General features: G+C 43.0%; 1 protein-coding gene across 6 annotated transcripts; it reads left to right on the top strand.

Annotated features, from left to right (window-relative positions):
• Positions 1-804: 804 nt before the first annotated feature.
• Positions 805-26,058, top strand: rorc (RAR-related orphan receptor C). Of its 6 annotated transcripts, XM_049026388.1 has the most exons (15): positions 805-978; positions 1,094-1,195; positions 5,640-5,772; positions 7,442-7,471; positions 18,175-18,233; positions 20,877-20,962; positions 21,077-21,218; positions 21,479-21,832; positions 21,996-22,130; positions 22,271-22,392; positions 23,282-23,414; positions 23,515-23,622; positions 23,830-23,940; positions 24,122-24,231; positions 24,636-26,058. In XM_049026388.1, exons 2-15 carry the CDS (start codon positions 1,138-1,140, stop codon positions 24,798-24,800), a joined length of 1,746 nt encoding a protein of 581 aa, XP_048882345.1. In that variant the 5' UTR covers positions 805-978; positions 1,094-1,137; the 3' UTR covers positions 24,801-26,058. The 6 variants fall into 6 exon arrangements, with proteins under 6 accessions (XP_048882345.1, XP_048882346.1, XP_048882349.1 ...); XM_049026389.1 differs by lacking the exons at positions 5,640-5,772; positions 18,175-18,233 and adding an exon at positions 9,147-9,212; XM_049026392.1 differs by lacking the exons at positions 5,640-5,772; positions 7,442-7,471; positions 18,175-18,233.

Raw genomic sequence — 26,058 nt, 5'->3', positions numbered from 1 at the left:
GGCTTTTGTAAATGTTTTTATTATTATTATTGTTATTATTATTATTATTATTATTATTATTATTATTATTATTATTACTACTACTACTACTACGTAATGGCGTCTTTGAGTAGAGGTTAACCCCACATTCCTAATGACATTAACATCCATCCGTCCATCCATATTTTTAACGATTAACCTAAACAGGATTCCAGGGGGCTGGATCCTATCCCAGACTGCACGGAGCACACAGCAGGACCACACCTTGGATAAAAATTGTAGTCCTTTACAGGGTACACATACACACACACACATGTAATCTGTACCGAAAATCGAGTTCATCATTTCTGTTAGTAACTGCCAGTTCACGCAAGAAACCTACGCACAACCACATAAGATACATACATTTATACGTGTCAGAGACTTTCTATGCAAACAGGAATGCAGGATTTTCCAGTGTTTCTATATGACATTATTTTAGTTCAACCTTCTGAATTTAAGCCTACTTTCGGTGTAAAGTTGCATTGTCGGCACATGTCATGTCAGGGAATAAGGAGTCCTACTTATGCGCTTGAACACCAAAGGAACAAAACATCTCACATTTAATACCGATTCTGACTTTATTTGTAGTAATAAGAAGAAAAAACAAATAAAAACCTAATGCACGGGGTGTCACCCGTGACACCAAACAACCCCATTGCACACTGCGACATCACATTTCTGTAACAAATCATTATAATGGGGAATGGTGCAGTTACGGGCTGCCCGTGTTCGGCAATCAGCTACTTTTCCCTCCCTAGCAAAGACTCTAGAGTCCAACTACCTCTGGCTGAGAGAAACGGGGGGTGACTGACTGAGTGACAGAGAGTGAAAGAGCGTGACAGAATTAAAAAGGACACCGACAAAGTGGGGGGAAACATTATTTTGTGCGCACCCCTAGCGAAAAAATGGCAGTTTACACATTAAAATGTTTGCGAAGTCTCGGACGCTAGAACTGCGGTAAAGATGAATAGTTTGTTTAGTTAGCTAGCTAGCAAATACTTCCTAAACGTTATTATTAGAACATGTCAATAAGAATTTAAATACTTACAATATAAATGTGTGTTTTATATAGAGTGAGTAATTCACACGGAGGCACAGTGCGATTAAAGGAAAGTAATGGAAAATGACTCACAATCATCGAACCCAACAAACAGAGAGGCACCTTCCAAAAGAGGTGAGAATTGTGAAATTAGGTACTTTCTTACACGAATCTCTGGTGGGTGACGTCTATAACAGTAACAAAACATAAGCTCCTAACATTTAACCAATATAAAAATATGTAGATAATACTACTGGCGCATTTAATGCTGTTATTGGTTTGTTTGTTTGTTTGCTATTTCTGTAACCAGTATTTCTGTATTGATACAACAATGATTTCTTCTCAGTAAGGCAGACCTCAGGCCCTAGTGTTGTGACATTTTGAAACATTGTACAGTAACACTGTGCAGTAAGACCTCTATAAATAAAAGGGGCTGTTTTACAGTGACATACAGTTTTATTAGTGGATATGTAAACAAAAAAAATCTGAACTGAAGTCAAAGCAAAATCCACTATATAATTTCCAAAATTGTTACTTGCTAACCGTCATTTAATTTTGACAATGAATAGTATCCTGCTTAAGAATTATATATAGTCGATGGTTTGATTTAATAGCATTTAATATTTAAAATAATATACAATAAGGTTACCATGTGAAAATATTGGTTTTGAGATAGTCATATTTACTGCAGTTATATGTTATTTCTGACATTTTTATTTCATGAAATATATCTCATGTTTGACCACCTGAGGCCTTAAATGATGTAATGATGATTGTAAATGAATAGTTTCATGGTTTACCATGAATTACCACAAATAGCTGCGGAGAATTGCTGCACTGCTTGTATGCCATCAGAATCAGCTGTAATGTTGTGTGCAGTGTTGCACTGGTCCTCTCTCTATTGCAACGAAACACAATGCTCTGTTAAATGCGCTTACTCCCCCGAAAAGGTTTGAGGTACTTAACCCTGTCGACCGCACAAACTCTTGGCTCAGCTGGCATTTCTACGTTAAGACAAACTTATACTTTTCATCCATTGGTCCACCTGGAAGACATTCTGATTATGTTTACATTTAATACCTTGCGGAAGGGTTTAATACCCTGTAGGAAGATTATATTTTGTAGGTCTGGTTTCTTCTGGGATTTGAAACAGCAACCCGCAGGTTTACTAGAGGAGACCCTTACTCACCATGGTACCCTATTTAACAAACAGAACCTGGGTGGAATAGTGTGTAACTATGTAACACCAGGACCACATATTTGACTTTTAGTGTGGCTCACTACTTACATGTAATTACATGTACATTAAGTACAGTATATTGCATTACAATAGTAACTGATGAATGCAGTATATATTTGGGTAGCTGTATATTATTGTCTACTTCTAATATCTATGTATTCTTGCTTGTAGCTGGCAGCTGTATCGCTTGCTTCTATCTTATTTTGTCTTATTTTCTCTGTGTCTCGTCTCATTCTTGCCTATCGAAACTCTCTTTCTGCTTATCTGTCCCTATCTCTCTTCATTCTGCTGCACTCTCCCCTCCTTTCCTTTCACCACCTTGAGCCTCGTTTAGTGTGCACATTTAAAGGGCTTCCCTGACTTCCTCTCACCTCCCTGCCACCACCCCCCCCCCCCAGGCTGGATGTCTCAGTGAAGAGAATGCCATTCAGGCTCACTTTACATGATTTTATAGTTCTTATTGTAGCTTTTTCTACCCTCTCTGTACTCCTTCTCAGGCTTTTTTTTAAGGTGGTTTTTGGTTCAGAGTGTTTTATATTGAAATATTATTCTTCTTTGCACTTTGGTTCCCTATTTAATGTGTCATTGTCGAGTCTAACTATTAGCGTGTCTAAATCCTGCCTCCGGTTCTGCGGCTCTTCTGGCCTCACAGTGTTGTCATGACCGTTTGCTCCCAAAGCAGCAGGAATAATAGTCATGGGAGTGACAGGAAGCCTGAATTAATGTCAGAGATTGAGCAACTACAGAAGCAGCTCAGCTTTGACTGCTAAGCCCCTGCTTCTCCCTTGAGAGGGATGAAGAGGGCAGAAGGCTGTAGATTTGGCAACCAGACGCAGACTTCCAAGAGACTGTGAGTAATCGTGAGTGTCGTCATACGCCATCCCTCTGTGTGGACAGAGGGGATGATGTCAGCACTGCTCACTGGTGCCTCCAGTGATTACAAAGTGTGTGTTCTGGCACTGTAGAGTCAGGGGTGTTGGAGGTGCCTGGATACCCAGGCACATTTAGGGGCCCAGCACTCGGGGAACAGTATATCATGAACAATCACAACCTGCCCAGGTCAGCAAATTGTACTGTGGGGGAGCCGTATTTCTCCTGGTTGAAAGTGGCAGAGCTCAGGAGAGGGGCCTAGGTGACAGTTTTTAAGGGGGCCCAAGGTTTCTGCCTGCAACCCCCGGGTACAGTATGGTTGTGTGGTCTGGAACCTACACATATGCTAATGTGAGACTCTGGCAGAATCTGTGGCACCCAGCAGGCGGGTTACTTCATGCAAACCGCTGCACTGGCACTGCACAGGGCCCGCCGTCGACACATTTACCCCGCACTTGCTGTTTCACTCATGCTCCGTTTCATCTGTGCATTCTAATCATTCTTCACACACTTTTGAAGATTGTAACTCTTCCCCCCCCCTCCACTGGTATGTTATTCTTTGTCTTCATCTCAACACACGCTTCTCTCATTAGCCGTCTTGTTCATTCTCTGTGCTCCCCCTTGCTTTTTGAATCTCTGAAATCGCACACTGCAGAAATGCAGCTGCCACATCTGACTTGCCGACATGTTAACAGTATTCAATTTTTTTTTTCTCCTGCGTGAAAATACTGCACTGATTAACGTAGCTCAAGATAGAGTTAACCATTAATCAGAGTAGTTTGAGCAGGAGATTCAGTCAGGCATTCTCTGTGGACTCCCTGTGGGGGCAGTTGGGGTCCTCTAAGTCTCACTGTTATGTAAGAGTCACTCAGCACAGTAGAGGACAGCTGCTACCTCATTGGTCAGTTATGAAAGCACTAGAAATCTGAGTGTTTTGAGCAACTGTGTGATAAGGTTTTGTGATTTCTATTTACAAGACTGCATTTATCATTTTTCTGATAGATTTTTTTTTGTGGCTTGTGTAAGTGGTTATTAATAGCATTTTTTGGTGATTTTTGAATACATATAGTACACCTTTGCATCTCCTTTACTTCGATTTACTTGTGTATTTAACTCTATGCACCGTTCTGCACTAATATACATGTATTTTTGAACTGGTTGTGAGAAAGTGAAAGAAAGCTGAGGGTCTCATGTATTGAATGCTACGGCGAAACCTCTGCTGTTTTAGCAAAGGGAAATAAAGCAGAGGAAAGGAAGAGAGTGTGTGTGTGAGAGAGAGAGAGATTCACAAAGTGAAACGCTATCTGTGTTCTGTGGTCATCTGAAAGAAAAGGTCGGAGCGTCAACATGAACATGAGCAAGGAGGCGATGAGCAGAGGTGCTCAGAAATGTCTGCCCCCCCCATCCAAACCTGTTAGTTAGTATCGCATCATCAGGTCGTAACCAATATCAACCTAAAAGTCGTAGAACATGAATATAGACTCACCCCCCAATAACTGTACGATGAAACCAGTGGCCCACAGAGCTTTAAATCTGCATTGATTGGAAAAGTGCGGGCTCTGACGTTGAACAGAAATTAGGTCCATCGCTAAGTTTTAAATATGCAGAGAGGCTGAATGAGTTGCAGCCTTGTTGACGTTTTGAATCAAATGCGTTTAAATAAACTAATTCGCAAGTTCGCTCTTTCTAAGCTGATGTTTTACAGTATGAACAAAAAAGTAGATTCGTTTAATGTAACTGAGATTACATGTAGGTAAGACTCTGCGTTCTGCACATTCACCCGAAAGCTAATTTCTAACTTGTACGCTCCCTTTGGCCAGTTGCTCGAAGCTCCATGACGCATTGACACACAGCCATGAGGGGCGCCGTTGGGATACAAAATACACCAGATAAACCGCTACGGCTGAATCATTTTGAAATACATACCCCTATACCAGTTGCTCAGATCAGTCATTTTTTCTGAACTTTTTTTCCGTAAGAGCGGAACCTATAATATTAAGTAAAATACAACGGAAAATAACGGAGAGTTCTTGATGCTTTATGTTGCGTTGAAAAGGTGCCATTAAACAGGTGCTTCAGTGTCTGAAGCAGTGTCAAGTTGGTCTTGTCTTTCATTAAGAAGGGTTTATGCAAGACCGAAAAGAAATTCTTAAGGTTACGAAGGCAAGAACTGATCTCAGATTATAAAAAGTAATAAGTATTAATAACCAGTTTTTTGCGTACTATTTCTACTGCTAAATTCTTTAGGAACAATGTTTGTGTATTAGGTATGTGGTTCTCTGCTATGACTTAATTTAATATGTGATTAGGATTAGAAGCAGATTTTTTTTAATTGTTTTTGCTATGTGATCCTATATATAGGATTCCTGCGCTTTTGATTTTGTAGATTTTTTTTGTAGTGTAAAATATTTAACACTGTCAGTAAACATTAAAATGTGGTTGTTTGTATGTGCGTGTTTGCGATCACAGGGCTGGTACCTCTTCGCATTTCAGCGTGTTTCCATGTGCGTCTCTGCAACATCGCTCACTTTTGCGTTCCGCTAAATAAGCAAAACTGGCTTTACAAAAAACCCACATCGACCTTCAAAGTCGAAGACAAAAGGTGAGTGAGTCGCACCTCACCCCGTCGATACTTATCTTGTCTGACTTAAATTTCTAGACACGCAAATCGAACTAAAAATAAATGGCGGAAACGAGCCCTCCATGTATGCCCCTCTTCCAGATGAAGCCTTCTCAGACCTGCGGGCAGGCGGAGGTCTGCTCACGCTGTCCCCACTCCGCTCCGTGTTTCCACTCTGTATCTGATGAACCCCCCCCCCGTGGGACCGCCGCCCTCTCCGCAACGTTGTGTCACAGGAACTCCGATTGCCCTCGCATCGAACCCTGCGTTACATTTGCGTTTCGGGGCCTTTTCGGCTCCGGCTCTTACTCCATGGCACCATAGTGGAAACAGGAGTCAGCAGGCTAGTGGTTCTCGGTTCTGATGCCCCCCCTTCCAGGAACGTGATTGAGAACCACTGCACTGGGCTGTGTTGAGGCAACAACAAATTCCAGAGATGGGAGTTTTGTTGTTCTCTCTGAACCAGCTGAGTGTGGCTGGTGCTGTAGGCCTCAGCCAGATCTTTCTCTGCCAGGTGCTGCATGGCCTCTCTCCCTGCTACCTCATTACCGGTTCAGAGAAGACTAAATGATATAAATGGTATAAACACGAAGTGCTGTATGTTCCCAACAAACCACACCAGAGGTCAATTTAAGCCTTTTGTTTAACATCGCTAAAAATAAAACCTGCATTTTTCCTCAATAAAAAAAGTACACAATTTATGCCAAATTAAATAGATGTAAAACTTATACTAAATAAACAAGGAGAGAATTATATATTTAAATATATACATTGTATAGATGTGTGTGTTATTCAACCTATATTATTCATAGATCTTCAAAGAAAGTTATTAGTCATAGGTTTTTATGGTTTATTAGTCTTTCGAGTTCAGCTGGTCTCTTCTATATGAAGTCATATTTGTCAGTGACTGTACGTCCGAGTTTACTGTTTCTTTCCCTTTTAGCTATATATTTAAATAAAAGATGCCGCACTCAGTGTTACCCATGCGGCACGTCACCACTGAAATTGGGCAGAGCTTACCTCAGTGCTGGAATTGGAATATCTTGAACTGAGACCGATTTGGCCTGTTTCCATCTCGGGCGGTTTTTTCCCCTTGCTGTATTGCGGGGGATTCGCGGAGATGCCACATGTCGTACCGGACGTCTTACAGTAGAGTCTAGGGTTTACTGTAACTCCGGTAGATCCAGGAAGATTCACTGTCACTGCTCTCTTGGTCAATCCTAGCCTTTCCCTGGCGCACATGTGGATGAGTGTGAACATTGCGTATATCCTTCACAATCTTCCGTGCGTCATGTATATCCTTGCACTGCTCAGTCTGTTATATCTGTGAGAACTGTGTTGTTCACTTGTCCCTCATGAACAGCTAAACTGACTTTCACTCGCCCGCTCCTCAGCGGGTCGTACTCAGAGAGCAGGGTTGCGGGCCTCTGTGAAAAGGGTCTCTGACAGCAGAGAGAAAGTCGATCGTTCAGCAACTCGTGTGTATGACTGAAAGTGTCCGTGTGGACTGGCTGGGCTGTGATATTGTGCGGTGCGATGTGTCCGCGAGACTCTGAGATCTACGAGGAGATACGGTAGATGCTGTTTGAAATGATCAAAACCGTGTCTTACGGAAAAAAATACACCTAATCGATTTTTTTCTCTGTCCTAGGAAACATAGTGCCCAAAAAGACACATTTGAGTGAGTAGATTCTTATATTTATTAACCTTGTTTATTATGCAGTTTGTATCAGACTTATTGTGCTCTGTCTGTGTCGTAGTTCTTCGACCTGTTCATTTCTTCAGATCAAGGAGTTTAGAGTCAACGCAGCAGACTTGTACTTTGGAGTGCAGGCTGATTGCTAGCTGTCTTCTTTGTGTGTGTGTGTGTGTGTGTGTGTGTGTGTGTGTGTGTGTGTGTGGAAAATGTTTATATTACATTGTGGGGACCATTTTTCAGGGCCCCGCAAAGACCTGTGAATATAATCGGAAAACTAAAAATGCCAAAGGTCTCGTATTTTGATGCTTGCTCATGGTTAAGGTCAGGGCTGGGCAGTCATATTGTTGGGCCGTCATGTTGGGATTTGAGTTTTCCACATAAAAAAATGAATGGAGAGTCCCCACAAAGATAACTGCAAACCTGTGTGTGTGTGTGTGTGTGTGTGTGTGTTGGAGAGATATGGCCTGCAAACATAGCTGTGTGAATGTCTGCGAGGGGCTCTTCATCCTATGCTCTGGCAGCGCGGCCCTGAACAGGACGCATGTATGTACTGTATATGCTGGCATAGACCCAGGGTTTTACACACCTGCAGTCTATTATTGTGCTGTGCTGCGATGTGCCTATTGGAAGCCACCGCTATGGCCAACACGCAGATAGCGGATCTGCACCTGCTTCCTCGTCTAACTTCACCTCCTCCGTCTCCGCAAAAGATGCTGAGTTTACAGCCTCCATTTAGAGTCCTACATTCAGCTAGGCCTGTATATCCTTTATTTATAACAAAACCCATTATTAATCATTTTGTGATATTTAAACTGCCTTGACTTGATGGAGTTTGAATACTAATTATTCTAATTTGTTTTTCTTCATATTTTCATATTTTTAAATATAGATCAATACAAGTTCAACGACACTGGTATTGTTATTCATTGAAAATTCGCCTTTAGAAGCTTTTTTTAATTTCCTAGATTCGGTATTCTGGTACACAATGACATTTTGTTTTGGAAGAATTTAGTGCATTATGATTAAAAGACTGAATGCTGGAGAGACACATTTTAGAGTTTCTTTTTGGAACAAAACAGGCCTCTGTATGTCCTGTATGTGAAATATATGGTGTATTTTTATATTAATCTGTTATGTTTCTATGTAGCATTTTATAGTAAATTTGAAATAACCTTTTATGAAGAATGTCTGTCTAAGTTGTTATCTTCTAATCCATTGTCCTACCAGGGTCCTTCTATTGGCCCGACAAGATGTCAGTTGGCACTGTGGGCGTGGTCAGGATGCCAGCTGTCTATTACTGCTCAGTTGGGTACAGACTGAAAAAAGTTAGAGATGGGGTGTCGTATTGGCCGTACTCTCTGTGTGTCAGTCAGGTGTTAAGGAAGAGCGAAAAAAAAAAGGAAAGACTCAGGTCGGCGTGGGGGCAGGTGTTTCGCTGAGTGTGGTTAGTGTCAAACGCAAACAGTCAGGTGCTGGGAAGACAGGGGGCAGAGCTAGAGTTGAGAGGGGAGAAAATCGGAAGTCAAAAAGTACCTGGGTGAAGCATGCATGTGGGATATTCAGCACAGATGCTGAGAGACAGAAATAAAAGTGCGGTAGGAGCGGAAAGAGGCACAAGTTAAGGCAAATTGGTGTTATCTGGGCGTCCCTTGTTTAGCGAGAACGAGTGAAGAGAGACTGAGACAGACGGGGAAGGAACGCAGAGAACGGCAAGAGATGAGAGGTAGGCATTTGTTTTTTCACACGAACTCTGCGTCTGTACTCTCTGCGTTGCTCTGCTTGTGCGCTGTCGGAAACCAGCTTTTGAAGGGGGGTGTGTGATGTGTGCAATGAAAGGTGATAATTTAATAATACACAAACTTCTGATGTGCTGAAACGTTGACTCCCATACGTACACGCGCGCGCGCACACACACACACACACACACACCACAAACACACAGACATCAGTTTCTAAAAAAGGACTGACCTGAATTGTCTAAGTATTCTTTAGGAATTTCAGTATAAGTACTGCTATAAAACAATAAAATTATTTTTCTGGCTGTAAAATGAAACGATTTTTTGTACCTTAAGTTGTGTGTTTTAGGTTTTTATGTGAAATCCATGCAAGCAGTGGTGAATTCTATCCCTTGCAGACGAACCACAAGTGAGGGAAAGCAGTTTAAAAGCACAATTGAATCTTTTTATTTATAAATGTGCAACATTTGATTGGTTTTAGATGATCTTACACCATGGTAGCTTCGTAGCATCGCTAACATGCTGTCCTCTGATTGGCATGTGTCAGTTCATATCATGAATTGTCACTATTGGCTTATGCTGAAAGTGGACCGGGAATGCAGGTTTGATAGGCCCCGGAGAATGGTTGCACTTCTTATTATATTAAAATGCATAAGAAAAGGTATTTATGAAAAAAGTCTGTGTTATCGATGTTCTGGTAACAGTTGCCACAGTTTTGAAACCATACGCTACAATAAAATACTCTGACCACCAAATGATGGAAATGACGTTCGGTTTTATCCATGTTTGTCCTTCAGTTAGAGTCACACTCACTCCACATCCATCTAGCTCTTTGTTTTTTTTACGCTGTTCCATCTGCTTCCATTGGCCTTACAGTCTTAGTGCAAACATCTCCGCTGAATTGTCCTCAATTGTCTCAGTTTTTCATGCAGCGTAGTTCTGGGTTTCAGAATCGATCAAAGTAAGTACAATTATCATCATATCAATAATCATCACAACAAATCAATACAATGTAAAAAGACATAAAGATGTTACTTTTGTTGGAAAGGATTCCGTTTTACTTTTGGAAAATGTGCTTCAGCTTTTAAAAATTCAGTTAATTTTGCCTTTTTTAAAAATGGCTAAAAGTTTTATACAGGCTGAACTTCTGGGAAAGAGAAATAAGAGATGAGTTTGAAATCTACGCACAACAAATAAGTGAGTCTAGTGAATTAGTGATTCGTTTCTTATGTAAGTTTTACTAGTTTTTACATCTGAAGCTGATGTTAATGTATCGGACGATATGTGCCGACGTTTCCTCTTCATTTACCGATTTAAAATGTATTTTCATTGAACGCTTCTTTATCTGTGGTTTGCCTCATACTCATTTCTGCTTCATTCACTCAGAGGAGTACATGTATTTAGGTCCTTAAAAATGAAGATGTCACCTTATATGGAAACGTGGGATTAATAGAATTAGCAAAGAGATACAAAGAACCGAAAGCTCCGAGACCTCCAGTGATGTAACGTCTCCTGTATTTTTCTCTAACATTAGTTGGTTAGCCAGCACCAAATCGTATCTGATGTCAAACAACCAATATCTGCAGTGGAGATGACAAGTTTGACGTGACTTCGGGATTGTGTTTTGTTTTTTTTTTTTTAGCTTTTTCTTTTGACAGTTTCAAAACTGCTATGAGACATTCACTGCTGGCCACCCACATTACTCATTTGCAAAACCACTGTGCGAGGTGAAATATTCCTGTATAAATAAGATCTTTTAGACCCACTCACGATGTCTCATCGGGCCTCCAGTGTTGCTACAAATCGCACATTAATATTGTGCCAGTGGATGCACATCAAATTTTGATAGTCAATTTAGAACATGATCATTTGAAAAATCACCGATCCCTTAGTAATCACCCTTATTACTCATATTTTGTTCTGTGTGTCTGACATGTTTAAGCTCTGTAGCTGATCCTGAGGTAACACTTCACTTAAAGCAATCATATAACTGCATTAAACATACCTTCATAATGCATTATAATATATTCATAAAGTATTATATATTATAAACACAGCTATACATATTTATACAAAAGGCTAACACATTATAGCCATGTTCACTGCGCATTATAAATGCCCTCATCTATAATGCACTATAAATACCTTCATAATGGATTATTGACCATTATAATGCATTGAAGGTATTTATAGTGCATTATAGCTGTGAACATTTATAATGCATGATAAACATGACTGTAATATGTTATGCCTTTGTATAAATATTTATAGCCATATTTATAATATTTTATGAATTCATTATAATGCATTATGAAGGTATAACTGCTTTAAGTAAAGTGTTGCCAATCTTTATTGTATGTGTTACTGTGTTTCCAAAGCAAATATTGAGAAAAATACTGTTGCCCATCAGTGGATGGAGGCTTAGTGCATCGGTAACAGAGCTGCAGGTAAGACTGACGTTTGTGAAACGCAGGCAACGCAAAACCACTCAACGCAAGAGTATAGGGAGAAAAGCAGGGCTTAATAATTGCGTATGCTGGATGGGTGTGGGCGGGAAGGTGGGGCAACCACAGTGCCTCCACATGCACCAGTTCAGCATGCAACCTGGCACCAGTGCGGGTGGTCCTGGCTGTGCAGCTGCTGCAGCTTCCAGTTGCGCAGGAGATGTAGCACTGGCCCTGAGCAGTGCTCTGTTCAGCGATGACTGTGAGCACATTTATTCTCACTGCCAAAGCTCCAGCCCTGGAGCCAGCACTGTAACTATGTCTACATGCAGTATTTATGCACTGGTTTACTGCGGCGTTTCTGCGCTAATATTAGACACAGTGTACCGTTCAGGTCTGTGGCCTCGTTCTAATTCCACGACCCGCATTTCAGGAGAAAGCTTTACCATAGACTCAACTTGTCCAAACCTGGCCAAAACAGGTGCCAGGTGTTGAGGGTGTGGTAATCGACTGGACGCACTGGCTATAGTCATCTCAACAACCCAGGGTGAAGCTGGTGGGGGGGGGGGGGGGGTATGGGCATCGTCATGCCACCTTTCGACGGGACAGTAGGACAGTGAAAAATTGTGGTTTGACCAATCCAGTCACATAGGGTTTGTTTCCATAACATCTAATAAAGATCTGGAAAAGTTAGATGGTTAGCTGGCTTCATGGCGTATTATGGTACATGACCAGAAAACATCACAATCAGAATAAGAACAGTCACACTCAGAACACCTAAGAAAAGTGATTCCCCACAGTTGAAAACAGCAGCAGAACTTGTGTTTCGTGTAAAGGAATGTGTGTACTGTCGCCTAATTGTAGTGCGAGTCCACCCTAACAGGCATTGTTGTCCACTGTAATAATCATTGATTGTAATTACATTTCCTTCATCTACTTTTTTTTCTGTACTTTATATAATTCATATTCACTTCCATTAGCATGTTCACGATTTATGGCAAAAACCTGTACATTTTCGACAGGCTTTGTTTACGTGAACAGGCTATGTTTTTACCGGTCTGAGAAGAGGTATCACTAACAGTAGATGAGTAAAACGCGAAAGGGAGACGAAAAAATGGCTTTGTTTGATTTACTCGTGTTTGTTATTTTGACTAACAGCGTTTATTCTCCGCAGAATCATTCACACGAGTTTTCACACTTCACGTTTTTTTTTGTTAATCATCATGATTGTATTATTAGATGTAGGCACAACAGTCAATGTTACGGAAACACTTTGATATGAATGCGCGGCAGGCTTGTAATTAGCTGTAAGCCGTTATGGGCCTACGTGTGTCTGTGTGTGTATATGTGTGTAATTTTCAGACTAGAACTTTTTCAGCGCATATGTGGATATCGACATCAAAGTACACTGCAGTCAAAGGTACAACCTCACATCTCACTTCACTGTCAGAACAGTAAAATCAAAATTCACACATTCTCTAGGAGGGGACTAGACGAGCGGTATGTACTTTCAGCTATCTTTTATAGTTGTAGAGTATCAGCGATTATTTTTTTAAACCAAACTCTTTTGGCTTTTTTCTGATTTATGCTCTTCCAGGTCAGATCTACTACCTTGATTTATTTTTGACCAAAGTAACACCAAAAAACCATCACATATGTCACTCTTTGATGACACTGCCCGTAAACATTTGCTTATTAATAATTTATTTTTTAATGTATATAAATATTATACGGCTTTCATGAAATATTCCTGTGGTGTAGCTCACTTTTGAGCGACAGTGTCAGTTTGTTTGTTTTTCTTATATTAACCTAAAAAAGTTTGACCGGAAATTAACAGATTAGTTGGCGTCCAAAATTCAGATTCTTTAAAAAGAAAAAAAATTACATTTTTAGTCGCCCGTAAACTTCTAGGCCTAAATATTACTACTACTCTTATAATCACATTTAACAAAATAGTTACATTTTTCTGTAATTTATATAATTCATATTAACTTCCATTGACATATTATTTTTGTCTGCCAAAAACCCATCATTTTTAGTAAACTTGGTGTTTAAAAGTATTGATTTCCATCAAATCTCTTTGAGTTTGCACACGTTTTGCAAGATGCTTATTCTGAGTATAACTGTTTTTCTATTTTATTTTTAAATAGAGCTACGTGATTTGTTAAAAGAGCATTCATTTGTTTATAAGTGATTACGTTTTGCGTCAAACCGCAGTTTACCGGTGTATTTAACAGCTGGGCAAAAATTCATGTTGTTTAAACCCCCCACCCCTCACCCCCCCCCCCCCCCCCCTGCAAAACTTATCATGGGGGAGTCCCCCATCCCTTGCCAAAGTTCATCGTGGAGGACCCCAAAATCCAGGGCTGATTTTTTTTTTTTTAAATTTAAGGCCTTCTCCGCTCAGATTTAGACGAGGTGTTAGACCAATCGAAGGTCTTGTGTTGTGCTGTGTTGTGTTATGTAGTGCTGTGTTGTGCTGTGTTGCGTGTGTTGTGCGTGAGTGCAGAGTATGTTTCCGCCTGAGGAAGACTGAGGTTTCCTAGCAGTCTACAGTACGAAGGTGCTGGTAGGGGAATTTTTTCTGAATAAAAAACGCTGAGTTAGAGAAGTCTGTACAGCCGATGACTGTGAACATTTCATATAGTTTTGAGACCCATGATATTTTTAAGCTGTTTGTTCGATCGATAAATTGCTTGATGGGTTATCTTCAAACTTGGTCCCACGTCTGTTTCTTTCTCTCTCTTCCATTTATCATTTGGTGCTACGCTTTAAAAATTACTATATGAATAATAAATGATGTTTATTACACAAGGATGTTTACAAATATCATAAATTGTACGATTAAATAAGTAGCTGGAGTAACTGGAAAAAAGTTCTGCAGTGTCTAAAAACTAGAACTGTCACCACAATTTTGGCCACTAGTGTGTGTCTCCCAGACGCTTCTATAAGTCTTATCTCAGCTTTTCACCCATCAAGAAAAGAGATAATCAGTCTTATCAACAGAATTACTTTTGCTGTGGTGTCAAACCTTTTTGTTTAATTTACTAATCACGTGCAACAGAATAAAATGCTGATATGCACGCTTATTTGGTGCATGACACGGATGCAGTGTGAGTCGCCTTTACACCATTTCCATCGCTCTCTTGCTGCTGAGAAACGAGCTCATCTCAGATCGGCGGCGGAACGCGAAAGCACATTATGGGTTTCTGTCTGCTTCTCTGTCGGTAGCGTCTGTCTGACTATCATCTACTAGCATTTGATTTTGGTCAGATATATAAAAGAGAACGATAACAGATGAGAGCGGGAAAGATAACTGCTTTTTTGTTTATCAGCATGTGGTTGGAAGAGATACCAGTGCATGTATAGGCCTAACTATATTTACACACATATATGTATATATTTGTTCTTTATCTGTGTGTGGTTTAGTTCAAAGATAGAACATGATAAGCGGTAGTCAGTAAGTTCCTGAAATGGGTTGTATTCAAAGATTTCTGAACTCTGCTTCCGTTTGCATTTCTGCCTTTTCCTCATCCGTTCCTCACATCCCCTTTCTTCAGTCACCTTTTTTCCTTTCTACCTCTCAATTGCGGTCTTTATTATTATTATTATTATGATAATGGTTTCCAAACCCTGGAAGCGGAATTATGTGTTTCGGAAGCTGCGCCTGTCGATGTGCTTAAGTGCACGGGGCCCCGCCGCTTCCCTCCTTTATTCTTGACTGGCATCTGCAGGCAGAAACTGCTCGTCGCGCGCTTACGTCGGCGATTCCCTCGCGCCTCCCTGGGTGCTCGCGCTGGCAGCCTGAAAGCTTACCTCAGGTTTCGTCTCTCGATGTTCACCAGTTTGAAACCGTGATTTTGCAACGCTCTCTCGTGCCCTCACCGGTGGTGTAGAGATCCCCCTCTGCACCCACCATTAGAATGTTTGGGTCTCGTCGTTTACCCAGACTAATACATATGGTGATTTCCTTAAGTATCTATTGTTCAGTAATGGCTGTATCGTTTTCCATGCTCCTAAATAGGCAAAGCGAATATCTGTATGTGATTATTGGGCTTTTATGCTGTGTGCATTTGTGTGTTTGGTTGCACAGAGCAGGGAGAGGTATTTTGAGTTATTGCTGTAGTCGGGCCAGGTTTTTAACCCATGAAAGGTGTCACAACATTCCCACCCCCACGAACCGCAGCAGATACTGGTCACTGTCCCACTCCATGACCCTACCATAATGTTAACAGGTCTTCCTCCCAAAGTCCTGTCACCACCCCAGCGTGACATCAGCCTGTTCTGCTGCCAGCTGATTGGCCAGTTTGGCGGCCGGTTCAGTTTGCGGGCGGATGTTGTGGCCAGAGCAGCGTGAAAGCATGAACTTAACTGAACCAGGGGCTTTGCAACCTTCCTGTCTGTGAGAGCATTAGTTGACTCTTCTTATATAATGTCTGCTATAGACTGCGTGCTCTTTTTGATCCATCTTTCATGAACTTTGATATTTAAAGTATATAACTTTTGGGGGACTTTTACGGTTTCGTCTCCTGGAGCTTTTTTCCCCGATCTTGGCAAGGAGAACCATTGACTGTCACAGCGGGGCTTGGCACAGGCAAGAGGAAAAAGTGACACACTAGAGCTAAGGGCTACAGAGGAGGGAACAGGATGGCCAGCAACACCTGCTGGCCGAACAAGGACAAAACACATAGGGCAGGAAGGTGCCGACTCAGACAACTGTTGGTCAGTTGGAGTTTCCTTCGAGGACTTCAGGAAGCAAATGAGATGGGAACATATATTTGCATTTATCTGATGCTTTAATCTGTAGGGACTTGCAACAGAGCGAGGGGTTATAATTTATGTGCGCTCCCTGGGATTTGAACCCACAACCTTTGCGTTGTTAGCTTAATTCCATACATGTGGTGCTGTAGGTGCCCTATTAGATGTAATGTATAAGATGTATGTGTTGCCTTTGCGTCCCATGACCCGTCCTGCATACTCGAGGTGTTATCCCTGCTTGGTGCGGTTGGCCTCACCGCCAAACGCCTTCCCCAGCAGCACACAGGCGCTGGGAGTTGCAGTGGTCTCTGCTCCCTGCATTAGTAGTTCTGATTCTCACCCACAAAACAACAGGAAACCAACGCGACCCGCAACCTTTCACTTTGTATGCACATGCCGCCTCGGCCTGACTTCTGACGGCTCGCATGCAAACACGCAAGGCTGAGTTCTTGGCCATTCATACGACGCTGTCAGCTTCCCCCCCCAGTCCACCCCTCCCACAGACACAAACGTTTATTACTGACTCAATGTTTCCTGAATCACAAATTTTCCATTCAAATACCCAAATCCACGTGGAATTAGACTGTGTCCAAATCTTTAGCCCCTTAAATTAATAGAGCTATATGTAACACATTTCACCGCACGCTGCTATATATCCTGTATTGCTTTTCAGAAGTTCCTTCGAGGTACCCAGAATTAGGGCATTCAAACTGACACGGTGACACACACACACTGACACACTGACACACAAAACATATCACACAAGCTCCCAAAAAAAGAAACAGCACTCACAGGTATATCGCAGATCCACAATTCCTGTCATTTATACAAGTATAATCAATATTGTTGGAGGGGCAGGGATACTCTGACAGATTCAGGAGGTCCAGCACTTTAAAGGGGCCCCTGAATACAAAAAATGATCGGCACTTAGGAAGGCCTGTATTTCTTCGGACAGAAAGTTGCAACCCTGCAGGGTCGCCAGGTGACATTATCTCTGGGACCCCAGGTGACATTATCTCTGGGGCCCCAGGTGACATTATCTCTGGGACCCCAGGTGACATTATCTCTGGGGCCCCAGGTGACATTATCTCCGGGGCCCCAGGTGACATTATCTCTGGGGCCCCAGGATTTCTAGCTACACCCTGCATATGATACAGTAAGTGAAATTAAGAGCAGTTCAACAGGGCTGCAGAAGCAGTTAGACTGTTATGAAGTGCTATGGAGCCTCTGTTTATATTATTATGATTATTAGTAGTATTGATGATGATAATAATAATAATAATAATAATACAGATGCTCCTCTACTTACGAACTTTCAGACATACGAACAAAGCCGATCGTAAGTCCAAACTGTGTTCCTTGGGCTCCCGTTTCCTGTCTGCAACACCTTTTTTTCTCCTGCACGCCAATTCCGCCCAGTACGACTTCTGGCCGCTACTCCCACCGCACAGCAGCGTAGCGTGTGTACTCCCAGCATCCTAGTTCTTAGTGCTTGCGTATCCGCTTACAATGATGCTGAATAACGACTTACGAACGTTTCAAGTTACGAAGTGCCGTTCGGAACATACAAAATTCGTAAGTAGAGGATTGTCTGTAATGATAATAACAATTATAATACTGCCAACTGCGGGCCTGAGGATTGATGTGCGGAGGTTGGCGATTAACAGTTAAATGCCATGTAGAACATTCCAGTAAACATAGTAATAGGAGATGCGTTGCAGTGAATGTTGTCACCTTTCTTCTTCAGGCACTTATCCCGGCCTGTGAAGGTCCCTGGGGTAAAACCCCAGGCAGCACAGAGCACAGGTATATCCTGGGCACTTACAAAGTGTCTCCCTGCATGTGCAATGACAATAAACATATTATGTTCTGCTCAGTATGCTCGCCCCAGTGCCAGCTCTGGCTGTAGGCAGAATAGCTGGCTGCCCGGGGCCCCTGAATCACATGCGCTCTGGAGGAAGTGAAATGATCATCAGATTTCTTGGTAGGGTGGCCTCCACTAATTCGGGCCCCTTAAAGGGTATAGCCTGGGGAGTCCTCTGAACAGCACATAAATGCACGCACACACTCGAAGAGAATCTGTAGACACCAGTTAGTGTAACTGCATGTCTTTGGACAGCAGGAGAAATACCTGTGGCCTGCACCACGAAGCGAGGTTACTGGCTTATCAGGGTCACTTATCGGATTTAAGGTAGTCTGGGAAAAATGTAATTGAACGAATATGAAGTCCATTTAAACTGTGGTACCTTAAATCCGACAAGTTACCCCGATTAACTAATAACCCCACTTTACAACAAACACTGCAGCAGTGAGATTCAAACCAAGGCTCCTGCATGCAGTGCTTTTATCATAGTAGCAATAGTATTAATTGTACCAGTTTTTAATGCACACTTGTTTTCATGCACTTGCAGCTCATCGTTCATATGGTGATTTTGCCTAATTCATGTTCACCGCAGAGAGTCTCCTTAGGGGGGCCTCTCTGTGGGGGTGGCATGGCTCCAAATCGGGGGAGGGGGGGGGGAGCTCTCTGGTGCAGCACTAAACATCCTCAAATGTGTTTGTGGCTTTGCACCACTTTTACTTTAATGGCGATAACTCAGGATTGCTTCCTTAGACTGAAGGGTTTGAACCGCTCAGGAGCGGGGGAACGTATATCGTACCCGATGATGCCTGGTTTCTGTTATATACTCTGCCCTGGCCGAAAACCCATTTGAATTCAAATCAGCAAATACTTATAAGCCAATGACTGGATCATTATTACAGCTCCGCGACGTAATACAGCAATAAAGTGAAGTTAGCGGAGTACCTGAATTCATGCGATGGCCACGTTACCGCTTAATTTTTTCTCGCCTAACGGTATGGACAGGATGATGATCCCTCGGTTCATCTTGTTTAAATTGTGAAAAAAAAAATGGTTCAGGAGCACGAAGAATCATTTTCACCATTAAAAAAAAGCTAAAGGCAGTCCAACTAAAAATTCAAATGGTGTGTTTTATTTGGTCGTGCAGTGCATTAGAAGCAAAAAAGTAGCCCTGTGGAATGTATGGAGGTCACCGGACGGACATTGTGCTCTAAATGCTGATTTGTTTTTTTTTTTCAACCACGGACATGATGTTTAAAAACGCAACCTACGTAGTTTTTTTTTTTTCCCACGGACACAGACAAGTCTTGCCACGGACACGTTTGTCCATATACGGACATGCTGACGAAACCCGGTACATGTGTGATAAGAGAAGTATGTGTAGGGGATATGTTTAAGCATAAATGTCGCCTACACTTCATTCTTGGGTCAGCCTGGTTTTGATCAGTAGTATTTCTCGTGTGTTAATAGCTTGCACACGGACATCAATTTAACAACATAAAGTGGGGGAGGTGGGGCGGGGGGGGGTGGGAGGTCTATGGGGATTCCTGGCAGCTGAAGGAGAGATGAAAGGCTGTATTACTGGCAGTTCTGTCCTTTATGAGTGAGAAAGAGAGCAGGACTGAAAGACAAAGGTGGCATAAAAGTAAGATAGTCAGAATGAAAGATTCACCAGTAAACCACTTGAAAAGACACTGAGGTTTACACCTTCTCATCCTCTCCTTTTTCTCCATTCTCAAATATCCCCTCTCTCCTTTTCCCTTCGTCTGTAGCTCATATTATCTATCTCGTCAACTGTCCGGAGTACTTTGTTCTTCAAAAAATGTCATCTCTCGTTTGCTCTTCGACATTTTCCTTTTCTTGAGTACAATCTTTGAAAGGCACTTTTGAAAAATGGAAAATATTGACATGACTCTAACACAGATCAAAACAAAAAAAGATTTAAAGGTTTATATGAAGAGTGTCTTCATGGTGTAATTATCAGATATATTTCTATATACTATATTGTATAATATTAGCACGTATGTAGCGGGCTGTGTATTCTTATGAAACAAACACACACCACTTCAGCCATTTACTCAATGCACGCCCTTCTTTCTGAATTTCAGTTTTACCTATTATACCATTTTTTGCACCCATCATCTCTTCATCCGTTTCCACCCGTCTAAGTTCTTTTTCTTAAATCTACATCTCAAACTCTTTCCCTGATAATGGTGACTTTGAAGGATTGACGCTGGAAAAGGTGCCTATAGTGTATAAGTGGGTCGTTATTTAATAGAAATATTGGCATAACTATAGTTTACATAGTTTATAGTTTGTTGGACTTGGCCGTTTTGGGTTACCTGGCTTTTAAAATACATTTGTAAATCCGGTTTTCCTCTTTTTCTGGGGAAGCGCGCGCCGAGCAGTAACTACGTCTCTGCTTTGGGGGTGGGGGGGGGGGTGTACATCTCCCTCTGCTGGCCGATTAGTAAACTGCAGCCAGACCGCCCAATGAGAGGAACAGCAGCAATTGAACTGCAGTGTTCAAATTTGCGATTTTTATTTTTGGTTTAACTTAAATGTCAAACCTGTGTTTGTGTGCGCAGCTCAAATCGAGGTGATTCCCTGTAAGATCTGTGGCGACAAGTCATCCGGAGTACATTATGGTGTCATCACCTGTGAAGGCTGTAAGGTGAGAGGAACCGCCCCAACAGCCAGCTGTAATTCAGTCCCCTTTGCAGCCATTGCAGCCCCACACACACAAGCAGACACTGCCAGTACATAAACACGCAGCTCTCTCTGTCAGGGCTTCTTCCGGCGCAGCCAGCAGTCCAGCGTGTCCTACTCCTGCTCACGCCAAAGCAACTGCCACATAGACCGCTCCAGCCGCAACCGCTGTCAGAGCTGCCGACTGCAGAAGTGTGTGGCCCAGGGGATGAGCAGAGATGGTGAGGATGCGGGACCCGGAGGGTGACGGGCGCGCGAGGCTGGGAAGCTGAAGCATTTTCGCATTTATGAGATGCTTTAGCCCAAAGCGATTTACGGTAGCGGGAAGGGTTACAATTAATGTGTGACCTGTGGGATTTGAACCCACACCCTTTACATTGTTAGCACGATGCACTGCTTTTTGGGCTACAGGAACCACTGAAATATAATGCCTTCCCCATTCGTGAGCTCTGTGCTGACCCCCCCCCCCCCCCGTTTGCAGCGGTGAAGTTCGGCCGCATGTCGAAGCGTCAGAGGGACTCCCTTATCGCCGAGGTGGAGAGACACCGGCAGCAGCAGTGCCTTCAGAGCAGCCCTGGGGAGGTGCCCCCGCCACTGCCCTACCACACCAAGGAGCCGCGCAACCACTCGCCCCACCTGCTCCAGCCCCTGGTGCCGTCCTACCCCTTTCACGTGGAGCCTGAGCTGCCTTCCACCTCCCCAGAAATGCACGCCTACCTAGACTGCTCCCAAGGAGAGTCCCAGGCTGCGGCCCTGGCCTTCAGGGGGGCGTGCGCATCTCCGGTGTCCAGCTCTCAGGGCCGGAGAGACAGTGGTGGCCAGTCCGAGGGAAGAGGTAGGTCCTGCCCAGAGCCGGAGTCCCCCTGACAGATTTAGCTAGGCAGCTATTTGCCTGCGCCTAGATCTAGCACGTTCTGTCCTCCTGGGCAGTCTGTTGCCGTGCTCCGTGTCACATTTATCTCTGATCAGAGGACTTCTGCTCTGTTGTGCTCTGGCAGTAGAGAGGTACCCGAGATTTGACTCCCGCCAGCCGTCTCCGCAGCAGCTGGGCTTGGGGGTGTCCCGGGGAGACGTGAGGGTGAATTATGAGCCAGAGGACTCCTTCTGCTACACCAGCTCCATGCTGCACATAGGTGAGAGTGCCGACGCAAGTCTGTCACCTCGCTTTTCTCAAAGGAAGGCGCTTCTGCCAGGGTACGTCTGGAACGGTGCGCCGTGCACGTGCCGAGTCTGTGGCCATCGTCTGCTCATACGTTCACTTGATGCCTTGCAGAGGAGTTCTGCGCCAGCATCCTGAGATCTCACAGGGAGACCAGTCAGTACCAGGTGGAGGAGCTGCAAGCCTTGCGATGGAAGTTCTTCACCAGGGAGGAGATTCTCGCCTACCAGAGCAAGGTACTGTGGCGCTGGTGGCATGAATTTTCACAAAATGGCTGGTTACCTTTACTTTTATGTATTAGCACTGGCAAAGCCTCTCACGGGAACAGCACATATACATTCTTTATTTGGTTTTCAGTTTGTTATTTTTTTAGTTAGCTTTTGTATGTAGCTTTCAACGCTGGCGCGTGTGAGACTCACGTCGACGGTCAACTCAGATGCTGTAGTGACAGGAACTACAAAAGGGGTCTAGAACTGCCACTGAATCCGACTACAGTCAGACCGACTTCCTGCGGTGGGGATTTGATAAAGGTTCCTGGTTCCTGAAAAAAAGTTCTGGTTCCGGAAAATAAAAATCCTGCAGTGGAGAAGCTAAAAAAAAAAATACGAAAGAAGAAGTTAGGCCAGCTGAATCCTATGACGGGGGAAATACCAACAAATCACCTTAAAAGATTTCTGTTAGACCACTAGCCCATTTAAAGTCAAAGCATGTAGTCTGATTAATGATAAACCATCAACAGCTTAATATTACCTTTGAACTGAGCAGGTTGTGGTGTGTGGTTCTTTGTGTTGGGGCTCCTGTGATCTAAAGGCCACAGGTTTGAATCTCAGGGCTGGCAGTTTCAAAGCCACCCTTGGGTCCCTGATTGATTGCCCACTGCACACTTGCCCAGTTCCAGGGGCACTGCACACTGGCTAACACTGAACTGTGACCTCCAAGCTTGCTCTTACCTGTTTGTGTGTCTGCGTGTTGCCATGGAGTGCAAGGTGATGAAATAAGCGTCAGTTTTATTATTGATATTATTTATTACAAGATTATTGATTCCACAATGTCCATGAACTGGGTGTGTGAGTGGCAGTGCTGACCAGTGGTGACCCACCCCCATTCTGTAATCTTCCCCCCCAGTCTGTGGATGAAATGTGGCAGCACTGTGCCCTCAGGCTGACGGATGCTGTCCAGTACGTAGTGGAGTTTGCCAAACGCATCCCGGGTTTCCGGCTACTGTGTCAGAACGACCAGATAGTTCTGCTCAAGAGCGGTGAGACCGGTGCACTGTCCTCGTCCGCCATCAAACATCTGCAGGCCTTTAAAAAAATACAGCTTCTTACTGCCCTCTGACGTGTATTTATCTGCTTTAGGCTCCATGGAGGTTGTCCTGGTGAGGATGACCCGGATGTTCAACGTGGAAAACAGCACGGTCTTCTTTGACGGCAAGTTCGCCAGCACAGAGCTTTTCAAGTCCCTTGGTGAGGAACTGGAAGACCTCGTTAGTCTTGTCGAGTGACTGGTGTGCCGGTGAACCAGCCGCGCCCAATCACACGCCCACTTCCCTCAAACTCTGCCGCTGAAAATCCCTCACTGCCACAAAATACACAAAAGAACTTGTGTACTCATCGGTTTTGGGAAAAAGCACATCCCCTGTGACTAAGTCTTTTCCTGACTCACTCTCTCAGCCTGCAGCGACCTGATGACCTCAGTGTTTGACTTTGCGCACAGCCTGTGCGCACTGCGTCTGACTGAGCAGCAGGTGGCGCTCTTCAGTGCCCTGGTACTAATCAACGCAGGTAAGGAGTGAAAGTGAGCAAGCGAGAAGTCCTGATGATTTAAATGATATTTAAATGATCGGATATCTTTACAATGACCTATTAAATGGCAAAATTGTGAAATATTTCATTGTCCAGTCTATTTGTAATGCTGTTATACGCACTGTGTCTGTGTGTTTTTCTGTGCACGTGTATGCCTTAGAACGTCCAGGTCTGGAGGAGAGGGGCAGGGTGGAGAGAATGAGGAGGGAGGTGGAGCTAGTGCTTAGCCACACCCTGCGCAGAGACAACCAGGAGGGCCTACTGCACAAGGTAAGCGAGGGACTACAGGTGAAGCTAAGCTATGGTCGGCAGAAAAGAGTACTGGCACAATTTCATAGATAAGGTGCAAACAGAAAACGGCTGTCAGCTTCCCAGGCTGAAACTCTGCGTCTGCAGTTATGAGTGAAATGCGACCAACATCTGCAATCCAGTCCGGAAGCTAGGAATCCAGACCAAGATTTTGTTTCTACCAGCTAGTTGAGCATAAAGAGTCACAGTCACAGAGTACTCAGCTGGATTGTAGAAACAATATCTCGTTCTGGATTTGGAACTTCTGAACCTGAAATGACCAACACTGAGTATCGATTCATTGCTTTTATTTAAATAGCTTGTTCTGGGGTACTGGGGCTGTAGCTGTGGCCATTAATAACTCGGTCCTCTTCCTTGATTTCCAGCTCTACGTGAAAGTGCCAGTATTGAAATCACTGTGCAGTCTGCATATTGAGAAGCTACGCTGGTTCCGGCAGCTGTACCCCCTCACTGTGCACTCCCTCTTCCCCCCCCTATACAAAGAGCTATTTGGCTCAGACTCAGACCTCTCCCTGCTGGGCATTCACTGAAACTGCAGCAGTATGGACCCCTCCCAAAAAAAACCTGATCAGTATCAAACATGTTGATAGTTGTTTAGTATATTTGTGACACAGTCTGCCAATAAATAAGCACAGATGATACGCATATATGCAAATCAATGCACTTAAAATTGATTATGTAAAGGTTGTCCCACCCATGTCACAGTCTGTCAAGTACATGTATTTTTGTAATTCAGGAAATTAGCAGAAAATGGTTGCATTAGCAATACACATGTGAGAAGTACGTCATGTGTAATGAATTATTTTTTTAAGTAATGACAATGTTTAGGTGCTTTTTTTATTGCAGAAAAATTTCTAATATAAGAAAGACTCATTTCTGATGATGGTACATAATACACTGAGTCACAATGTGTCCATTGTGGATCTATATAATTTAAAAAGGTAATGTTATACAATTTATATAAACATTTTGTGCAGTTAAAATATTCTGCTGTCGGGGTCAGATGTGCCCTTTTGAAATAATATGAAATAGCCGTGATTCTAGACACAAATGAGGTGCCATTAGGCAGTAGATACCTGTGCTGTTCCTGTAGACCCAAGAAGACATGTAGACAGAAGTTCTTTTACTTGCTTCGCTGGCACGCTTTGATGCTCGAGTCCGATCCATCGTCCAGGTCCTCTCTGTATGTCCTCTAGGTGGTTGTGTTTGGCTGACGGCTGCACTGGCCTGAAAGGTTACCACTGACACTGTGAAGATGCACATCATGACCAGAGTTGGGTAATTCAGGTCCAGAGAGCAAAAGTCCAGACCGGGATTTTGTTTCAGCCAACCAGTTGAGCATTAAGAGTCACAGTCACAGAGTTCTTAACTGGTTGGTTGAAACAAAATCCCGGTCTGGACTTTTACTCTCTGGGTCGGAATTACCCAGCTCTGATTGTGACACGCAGGACATTATACAGACATTATACCATTTCTTATACCACAACTTCAGCATCTTAGTCTCTCTTTTAGAAGCATTAGTAGCATTTGAACAACTACAGTTTATACTTTAATAAATAATTTACATGGCCTCCGACACTCTGATCCTTTTAGTGTTTCACCTGGGCATTGACAATTATTTAGCAAAGCGTAGTAAAATAGTTGTTTGTTAAGCTTCATCTTTGAAGTTTAATTTGATTTCACTTTTGGGTCAATTCTTTAAAGCTCTCTATGCTAATTATTTAGTTGTTTTATCGTTTGCACTTAATTGTGAAAAAGAAATGCTGGAAATAAAATTTTTAAAATAAT

The sequence above is a fragment of the Brienomyrus brachyistius genome, chromosome 9, assembly GCF_023856365.1.
Source record: "Brienomyrus brachyistius isolate T26 chromosome 9, BBRACH_0.4, whole genome shotgun sequence".
NCBI lineage: Eukaryota > Metazoa > Chordata > Actinopteri > Osteoglossiformes > Mormyridae > Brienomyrus > Brienomyrus brachyistius.
This window is presented reverse-complemented; position numbering and strand designations above follow the sequence as displayed.